We start from the raw sequence: 10,414 nt of genomic DNA on the forward strand, positions 1-10,414 counted from the left end.
GTTCCGCAGGAAATCTGAGTGGCAGTCAGTTTCTCCGTTCACCTACAAACAACCGCATTCTGGGTAAACCCTGTTCCGCCCTCCACCGAATCAGACAAACACTGGAACAACAGCATACAGACTGGAGTCAAAGATTCAACAACTTCTCTGGAAACGTGAGTCAGCAACCAAATTCTCTTTTCCAAATTAACGAATCAAATTTCCCACTGAGCCTGAACTACTAGCTGTGCCTTCCCCTCACTTTTCAGTTCCGGTTGAGCAGTGTTCAGAGCAACACTTCTCTCTGCATTATCTCTTTTATAAAACCTGTTAAACATTTTCCCCTGGTCTCCCTGTTTGGTCTTCTGCATTTGGGTCTGAACTTTAGTAAAATCATGACAATAAATTAAGCACTATAATATATCTTTTAGGGCTGCAACTAATGATTATTTTGCAAATCAATTAATTTGTCGATTATTTTTTTCATGAAACAATTAATAATCAGATAATTAAAGGTTCCTTAAAGAAGTTTATATTAAACTTTATTAATTATTATTCATCTTCCAAAATAAAATGTACAATTTGAACCATGAAACCTTTCAAAAAGGTTCTTAGTGTCCCAGAAGAAGACAGAAGTCCAATTTTTTGCCGTTAGCTTGTAAATGCAAAACGCATTGTACAGCACTTCATAGGATCGTAAGTGCAGAGCATTTACTGGGATAGGAAAAATGGTAGATTTTAAGAACAGAGATTGCAGATTCCAACAAGTGAGTAATTGTGCCTTTAAGAAACCTCTTACTATAGCAAAACCTTTCAGAAATCTAAAGCAACTCACAAAGACTGAAATGAAAATACACCCTCCACGTGTCTGTAATCAAGCCCCCTTCACTGGCAGACAACAGGACGAACGCTCTGCTTCCAGGTGAGTACGTCTCCCACAGCTTCTCCTTGCCTTTGACACCCAAACAGGCGCGGCCCAGCTGCTGGGTGCTCCCTGACACAAGCCCTTGTGCTTCTCCATGACAAACAGCTATTAAATTTAAATTACCAGCGTTTTGTAAGATCAACTAAAACAACAGAGGTCATGGGCTGCGTGCATTAGCACACAACTCTGTAATATTCAGAGAACACTGGGGTGCTGCTTGCTAAACAGGCTCTCTGGGGATTTGTTTTCTAATCTGAAGACACAACATGACACAGCAAGCTGCTGAATTCTAAAAACATATATCTGTTGCGTCTAAGTAACAAGAAATGGCTTCAGGAAATCACTGATAGAATCAAACTCAATTGTTTTAGGCTGACACATGTGTCACCAGTCTGCTGAAAAGCATTTTTATCACAAAATAACCTCTCCACCTTGGATATAATGGAGGGAAAAAAATAAGAATAAAAGAGAAAAAGAGAGAGATTGCTCATCAGCATCCGGGAGCTATTTATAGCACAATGCCAAATCTCAGTAAAGCCATAGCTAGGCTATCTATTCATTTTATTTAGACAGCAGCAGGAAGAAAGGAAAACGGATTCATTTTCATCCAAGCTAAAAAAATGTTCTGGGTGCTAAATCTCCAACATGGAACAGTTATAATATATACCAGCAGAGCCCAAACAGGAGGTAAAGGTTAACACTAAGGAGGAGGCGAGAAAGAAATTAGCAAATCTTTAAATGCACAGAAAACCTCCTTCATTTAAAGCTCATCTTTCCAATCTGCATATTTTTACTCTTAAAATGGTGCTATTAAGTAAATAATTGAATTAAACCAAAAAGTGAAGATTATTAAACTTAAGCTTTACGCCAGGGCATGAATATTAACAGCTCTGAAGTTATCCTGGATATTCATAGTTCAAATATTTCCTCTATGGAGATAGACCTTTCAAATATGCCTTAAATCATGCATGGAACTGAGCCCCTTCATTTTCTGTTGAGAACATTCCGAAAAGTAAAAGACACCAAATTACAGAGGTACAGTTCTGGAATCCATCTCTTTCTTCTTAAAGAAAACAATTGCCAAATTAACAGAAATATTGGGAAAATCAAGAACAAAACAATTTCTACTAAGCCTAAAACATTTTTGGATTCATAAAGTAGTATGAAATTTTCTAAACATTTTTTATCAGTACACAAGCTTCCAGTGTTAATGGATAAATGGATGCAGCAATTGCTGCTAATTCTTACATAATCCTTAATTTAACTTCCCTTTAAACAGGGAGTTCTATCTGTGTACACTAATATTTTTACATACACTATATTGCCAAAAGTATTTGCTCACCTGCCTTGACTCACATATGAGCTTAAGTGACATCCCGTTCCTAATCCATAGGGTTCAATATGACGTCGGTCCACCCTTTGCAGCTAGAACAGCTTCAACTCTTCTGGGAAGGCTGTCCACAAGGTTTAGGAGTGTGTTTATGTGAATTTTTGACCATTCTTCCAGAAGCGCATTTGTGAGGTTGCACACTGATGTTGGACGAGAAGGCCTGGCTCTCAGTCTCCGCTCTAATTCATCCCAAAGGTGTTCTATCGGGTTGAGGTCAGGACTCTGTGCAGGCCAGTCAAGTTCATCCACACCAGACTCTGTCATCCATGTCTTTATGGACCTTGCTTTGTGCACTGGTGCACAGTCATGTTGGAAGAGGAAGGGGCCAGCTCCAAACTGTTCCCACAAAGTTGGGAGCATGGAATTGTCCAAAATGTCTTGGGATGCTGAAGCATTCAGAGTTCCTTTCACTGGAACTAAGGGGCCAAGCCCAGCTCCTGAAAAACAACCCCACACCATAATCCCCCCTCCAACAAACTTTACACTTGGCACAATGCAGTCAGACAAGTACCGTTCTCCTGGCAACCGCCAAACCCAGACCCGTCCATCAGATTGCCAGATGGAGAAGCGCGATTCGTCACTCCAGAGAACGCGTCTCCACTGCTCTAGAGTCCAGTGGCGGCGTGCTTTACACCACCGCATCCGACGCTTTGCATTGCACTTGGTGATGTATGGCTTGGATGCAGCTGCTCGACCATGGAAACCCATTCCATGAAGCTCTCTGCGCACTGTTCTTGAGCTAATCTGAAGGCCACATGAAGTTTGGAGGTCTGTAGTGATTGACTCTGCAGAAAGTTGGCGACCTCTTCGCACTATGCGCGTCAGCATCCGCTGACCCCGCTCCGTCAGTTTACGTGGCCTACCACTTCGTGGCTGAGTTGCTGTCGTTCCCAAACACTTCCATTTTCTTATAATACAGCTGACAGTTGACTGTGGAATATTTAGGAGCGAGGAAATTTCACGACTGGATTTGTTGCACAGGTGGCATCCTATCACAGTTCCACGCTGGAATTCACTGAGCTCCTGAGAGCGACCTATTCTTTCACAAATGTTTGTAAAAACAGTCTGCATGCCTAGGTGCTTGAATTTATACACCTGTGGCCATGGAAGTGATTGGAACACCTGATTCCAATAATTTGGATGGGTGAGCAAATACTTTTGGCAATATAGTGTATCTTACTTAGCCTGTTGCAGAGAAACCAGATACTATACTTGTTGGAGTGATCAACAAGCTCCTGGTCTACAGGTAGTTAGTTTTGACCACTCTCCTGAGCAGAATTGGTTCACCTCATTTCAATTGACTGGTTTTCTGGGAAGAATCAGGTATTTTCATCAAAAAAGAATCATTGTTGTTTGCAAGTCATCGAGCTGTGTGAATTTCAAACTGTGGAATCAGTTATTTTCAGGAGGGGTAAATTGGCTGTAACACAATGGGAATTAAGTGGAAAATGTATCCAATGGGAATTAAGTGCAAGCCTTCAGAAGAAACTGAAGAGAATGACTGTGTACCATGAAAAGGTTTCTATTTGTTCTTTCTGTTTTTTACCTCTGAAATTGGAACTTCAATATGCAAATGAATCTAAACAAAACTAACCATGTTGTTATAGGTAAAAACCGAAAAATCTAATAAAGCAAAATGTTGGATTAACTAGTGTTAGTTTTTTTTTTAAATGGCAGCCTTTTTTGAATTTAAGGTTGGGGTTGAAGAAGAACTCCACTCTTGAAAGGTTTTTCAGAGCTACTAATCCTGCTACTGATTTCAGCTCATGGATAAATAACAGATATCCACCTTTTTCATTCTATCCTATTCAAAACAAAACCACCACTAGCAGTGAAAAAAAGCCCACAACATGATTCTACCACCACCATGCTCGACAACGGATGCAAGGTTCTTAAGTTGAAATGCCTCATCTACAAAAATACTTCTCATCTTTGTGGCCGAAAACGTTACTCTACAACGTTTCTGGCTTGACCATAAAAGGCCGCTGCTAATTAGTCAACTTTCAACATGTCAAGTGCTTTGTTGATCATCACCATCTCAGTCAGTCATGATGTAAAACTGGTGTTCCAGCAGCTCTGAGTTTATGAACCGCTTGGGTCCTGTTGGTTGCTGGGTGTTTCCTCAACTTCTACACAATTTGCTTTTACTTAAGCGTGTCAGACAGATTTTAACATGCATTAAACCAGGTGCTTACTTTCCAGGTCAATACTTAAACTTACAATTTATTTAATTTGCAGCTTTAAAATATGTCTTTGGCTTGTGCCAAACTACATTTCTTTTCCTCAAATCATCACATGGTTTCTTGGACTAGTCCACTCCTGTGATTGCACATCAATCCAAAGGGTGTTATCAAACATCCATCCATTTTTCATCAAGCTTATCCCAAGCGGAGTCATGTGGGGTGCTGGTGCCTATCTCCAGCTGTCTTTGGGTGAGAGACAGGGTACATCCTGGACAGGTTGCCAGTCCATCACAGGGCAAAACAGAGACAAACAACCATTCATGCACACACTCACACCTAAGGAGAATTTAGAGAAGCCAATTAACCTATCAGTCATGTTTTTGGACTGTGAGAGGTAGCCGGAGTACCTGGAGAAAGCCCACACATGCTCAGGGAGAGCATACAAAATCCATGCAGAAAGACCGCTGGCCAGGAATCGACCTGGAACCTTCTTGCTGCAAGGCAGCAGGGCTACCCACTGCTCCACTGAGCAGCCCCGTATTATCAAACAGATCCTTTAAATCATTTTGCTTGAAAAAAAAATCTAAAATCTGTGTTCATTCATGTTTACTCAAACGAGGAATAAAAAGGCCTTGGCCTTAAGTAAAATGGCAGAAATAAATTATGAAAAGCCTAAGATGCTCATAAATAGTGTAAATAAATTTCACACCCTAAGTGCCAACAAGGTTCAATGATAAATGGTTTTTGTTATGATATTCACAAGACAATACATATATTTAGAAACAAACCTTTATTGCCAAATGTTTGTTTAAAAGACAATGGGAGCGGTTTACTGTACATTGTGACTAACAGCGTTCTGCATGCTTTCAAAATCCTTTCAAATGGATTAGAGAAATCCATCAATTCGTTCAACACACCTGCTTTATTTTCAGCACAGGTGCTTTGTTGAACGCAGCTCACATAATTTCTTAATCCTTATTACTCTTCCCAAATTATCGTTCAGTATGAGGATGATTAAGAGTGGAGCTCTCCTCTGCTTTGATAGACAGGTAATGTGAACAAGAAGTTGTGTCCCTGAAGGAGATGAGAAAGGCTTTGTAAACTGAGCGTCTTTAATCGTGATCACATGCAAAGGGAGCAACATCAATACTTATTGGCAACAGAAGTAAAGATGTGTAAAAACCTTATAACTTCTAGTCTCATTTACATTTCAGTTAATAAACACTTGTTTTTATTCCAAATCACCAGTGACTCACTTATTGACAAGTCTTCTCATATAACTTTCCTACAGAGAAAATGTAGTCTCTTGATGTAGTCCTGCAGAGCTGAGGTTCCCAAGCCTCTACTTGAGGTACCCCTGCCCTGGATGTTTTTTATGTTTATCTATTGGAGCACCTCTGAATCAAACAATTACATGACCTCACATCCAGTGGTGCACAATCCTGCTAATTACTCATTCATACAAGACAGCTCTGCAGCAGGGAAGCAACTAAAACATGCAGGACAGTATTACTTTGAGAAGCTTGATTTCTTAATGGTAGATGTATATTTTGTTTGGCACTATTAGTGAGATATTATGCTACTGTGATAAAATTAGGATTTGTTTTAAGGCTTTCATATTGCTGGAGGCACCAATAAATTCTTTATATGAGACAAATTTAGGGAAATTCTTAAACCAATTGATTCAGACAGGCTGAATCAGGAGTGTGAAATGTGAGATTTCCTCTTTCTTGATTTAAAAGGGTGAGAATGCATGAGACACACTTGCAAAATTCAAAAGCCTTAACAAGTGAAACTGGTGAGAGTCGAAAAAACTAACGTAGGTGTAAATACTGTGATATATGAGACATGAAGAGAAGTAGAGTGGTGCTAACTGCAACACAGCGTGTTTAATATGCGACTACAATCCCAATAACCTCACAAGCTCGGCCCGTTGCCACAAAGCTGCCACCAGACCGCTGAAACATTGCACAGATGACTTCTTGTTTCATAAACCTCTGCTGAAATAATAGGAGTCCTCAATCTGCAGTTTTTATCAGCAGGTATATTTACAAGCAAGGCTCAAGTTATAAAAAAAAAAAAAGAGTAATAGGGAGAAAACATCCCGCTGCGGCTGTTTGATTAAAAAAAGGATTTTCAATATAGCCAGAGAAGCTAATTTGTCTTTTGAGAGCCTCTCTGCTAAAAATAGTCGGCCGCACGTCTGATGTTTGCTGAACACAAGAGGAGCACAGACGATCCCAGTCTTTTGTCACATCATTCTTATGATCTAGAAAATGATAAAATCAAACTCTAAATGTTTCCAGACTTCTACCCCATTGAGTAGAAACCTTGAACAGCGTTATTTTCTTTAAAAGTACATTGCATTTTATTCAGGTTTTTAAATTAGACGTTGTGTTTGAACTGCTGGCAAACTCGCTCCTGGTCATTGTTTACAGCGTTTCAGGTCGCTGTACCACAAGTGAAAAGATAGAGCATTTCACCATCTGTTTCTCCACCGTCATCTTAAATGAAGGGTCCATTTTTCAGCCAGGGTGCCTCGCCACACTCTGCTTATTAGATTGATAGCCTCTGAAATTAGTGATTTTATCATTTAAACCAGTTTTCAGGAGCTAAGGATACTAAGCGTACTTAAACAAAAGAGACTTTATCTATCTATTTCTAATAAAAATATTTTATTATATCTAGTATTGATATGTTTTTGCTTTGATCCAGATGTTTTAGTGTTTATGTTGAAATAAATTGTATTTTCTCCAATTCCCATGCTGCCTGTCTGCTTTCAAACCTTTATCCTGCCATCAATTAACAATTGATGAAGTTAATTTAGTTTGATTTATACCGTTTGACAATGTTTATTTGTCCCTTTAGGCTGAATTTGTTCCTGTTTGCCTCATTGATTTAAATTGATCCAGCAGACATGGAAGCTGACATCTGAAAAAGTATCCCTTAGGAATACCCTGCTTGCAGTTAATTTGTCTTAAACAAACATTTAATGAATACACTCAAAACTCTCATTCAACAAAAACACATTGCATGAGTGTATTTTTATTTCTTTTTTTAAAAACCAAAAAGTACTAAAAAACCCCATTTAGCTGAAGCTAGAGCTTAAATTAATTCCGCCTTAACCAAATTATCTGATCTGTCTTCTAGTATAAAAAAAGTCCAAAATCAGTCATATTAATTAGAGTGGAATTTTGAGCAGCAGTTTTCACATTTTATCTAAGAATTAACTTAATAATTCATGTGTCTAACGGTTTCATTTTAACAACTGAATAAACTTGGCTCTAAACCGCCTTATTGTACCTCTGGCTGCATGCTTTGTGTCCTTGTCCTGCTGGAACATAAATCTCCACCCCAGCCTTAAGTCTTAAAGCAGTCTTACGTTTTAAACCTTTCTTCCAGCAGTGTCCTCATCCATATTCCCATCAGCTTCCTGGGCCCAGTGAAAGAGAAGCATCCTCACCATATGATGCTATCACCATCATGTTTCACAAGGTGGATGGTGTTTTCTGAATGTTAGATTTCCAACTAAAGCTTTGTTAATGCCAAGTTTCCAGGCCAGATTTTATGGGATGGTAGACTAACAGGTGTCCTGTCAGCAGTCTCCCACCTGAGCTGTGAATCTCTGCAGCTTCTCCAGAGTTACCACTGGCTTCTTCGCTGCATCTAATAGTTTGTTGACTTGTGGAGACAAATGTTTGTACTGGATCTAATCTAAGAGTCAAATCAGAGTAAAAGGGGTGAATATATATATAAATAAAGTACACAATCAACCAACCAAGCCAAACATGTATCATATTTCTTCCACTTTTGAAATGTGCTTGTCTTTATGTTGGTCTATTACAAAAAAGTCCCAGGAAAATAACCAGTGTTTGTTTCTGCACCCTGGTATGGAAGTAATGATATTGCTTTAAATCCATGTCTGCAATAAATGAAATCCCCTCACTCTAGATAAATGGTTTGTCACCACTTAGCCTGACAATAATCTGAAATGTCATTGATTCCTGCGGGAAACTTCCTCGTCTACTCCTGGCCTGTGGAAAAGGTCAGAGCGCAGAGGCCATGTGCAGAACACTAAACCAGGACCTGCATCTTCTGCAGCTGGTAAAACCCATGCAAAGCCAAAGGAAGATGATTTCCTTTCCATGTGGAGCCTTTCTTTATAGAATTGGCACAATGCAAACAGGTGGCCTGTGTGCAGCAACATCATTTCTTTTAGAGCCAAAATCACCCTCTTTATGCAACAGAAATGTCATGACTTGAAGGGCCCTCGTGGATGTTGTCCTGTCAGCTCTAATTTCTGCAAACCCAGTTCAACAATCAAATGAGCTGCATAGAAAAACTCCCTGCTATTCTTAGCTCACTATGGCTCTCTGTATTTCCCTTTTGCGGGCTTTTACTTTGCAATGGCTAATCAGCCTGACTCATGACTCATTTTCATCATTTTAATAACTGTAACCCTTCAAAGGTGTCCCTGTGTTGTGACAGTGGAGAGAGGCTTGTCTCTACCTCACTGTTGAAACATTTGACACCACTGACTTCAGCTGAAGGGATTCGGAGTGAAAACAGGACAGAGGCTGTTTCAGCAGATCAGGACCAGACTGAGACCGGACTGTCACGCATTCCGTCACGGACCCCATCCATGCATCCATCCATCCATGCAACCTTGCATGCAGATGCTGTCGAACACCGCGAGACATAAAGGTCTACCTGTTAGCACGAGACCACCCGTGTTATGACGTCCCCACCTTACCTCTGCCTTTTGTCTCCTTTGACATGTTGTCCTCTCCGGTGCGCCCCTGTGTCCGCTGTGTTCTTGCTCCTCTGCCAGTTAATTAAGCAGCAGCGCTGCGTCCCTCCGCCCCTCTCCTGGCGGTGGCACCTGGCGGGCACTGCCTCGTCTCTCCCCTGATTCTCTCCCAGCGGAGGAAGGAAAAAAAGAGGCTTCAAAGCCACAGAGGAGCTCTCAGTCACCTGCGCAAAGTGCAGTGGAGCGCCGTGCCGCAGACATCGCTACTTTGCAGGCTGTTGTTTCTGTGCAGACTTTGCTCAAATGTCATGCCCACCCCAGCTCCAGCTCTTCCTGTTCGTCTCTCTCCTCTCACCTCCTCTCCGCCGCAAACATCAGCCGGAGTTGCTTCAAACGGAGGATCCACTTCTGCAGCTCGACTGCCTCCAGCGGTGCGCGCATTCCCGGACTGCTGCTCCTGCTGCTCCTGCTGCCTGTCTCCTCACGTTTTTAGGATCACTACTAAAAACAGCAGCAAACAGTGCAGCAAACAGCAGCAGGATGACAACTGAATCAAGTTCTGAGTACCTTAAATTATTGCTCTTATTCTTTTTTTGTTTTGGGGGACTTTTTTTTAAATCTATTTTCTGTTAAGTCCTTCAGTACCTGAACGATGTGAAGCCAAAAACCTTCCTGTTTGTTATTCATTCCTGCTCCAGCTACAAGCCTTTGCATGTTTTACTGGAATAATTAAGTGGAACAAAAATAGTTGGTTTTTAAAATTTGCATATATAGAGAGAGAGATAAACACCATGCATAAAGGGGCTGGGGGCATCATAGATTAAAAACAATATCCCCAACTTGAAACATCTTTTCATTCAGTTCATCATGGAGAGATAATGGCATTAGAAAATCCATCTGAGAAGCATCCCAGAGTCTCACAATGACTCTGGACAAGCTGCAGAGATCCACAACTTTACTCTCTAAGAGTCTATTGACAGCATTATTTCTTCACTTAACAAAATTGACCTTTAGGGAGAAGGTTAGTGTTGGAAAACCAAAACATAAAGAAAGTTTAATTGTATAGTACAATTCAGTACAAAGATAATTCAATGTGCTTTACATGAATTAAATAATCATATAGAAAGAAACTAACAGGAGAATGAAAGCAAGTAAAGACAAATACATTTGTAGTAAAACAAGTGAAG

General features: G+C 40.4%; 1 protein-coding gene across 3 annotated transcripts in view; it reads right to left on the reverse strand.

Moving 5' to 3' along the window:
• pitpnm3 (PITPNM family member 3) overlaps positions 1–9,675 on the reverse strand; it is a 169,258-nt gene extending 159,583 nt beyond the window's left edge. The window contains exon 1 of one of the 3 annotated variants that reach the window (XM_038303410.1): positions 9,231–9,675. In XM_038303410.1, coding sequence (XP_038159338.1) covers positions 9,231–9,255 — 25 coding nt within the window. In that variant the 5' untranslated portion in view covers positions 9,256–9,675. The remainder of the gene's footprint in view (positions 1–9,230) is intronic. The other 2 variants (XM_038303408.1, XM_038303409.1) reach the window with 2 other exon arrangements.
• Between the last annotated feature and the right edge of the window lie 739 nt (positions 9,676–10,414).

This window comes from Cyprinodon tularosa, unplaced genomic scaffold (assembly GCF_016077235.1).
Source record: "Cyprinodon tularosa strain WSP-4 unplaced genomic scaffold, ASM1607723v1 ctg51, whole genome shotgun sequence".
Classification (NCBI taxonomy): domain Eukaryota; kingdom Metazoa; phylum Chordata; class Actinopteri; order Cyprinodontiformes; family Cyprinodontidae; genus Cyprinodon; species Cyprinodon tularosa.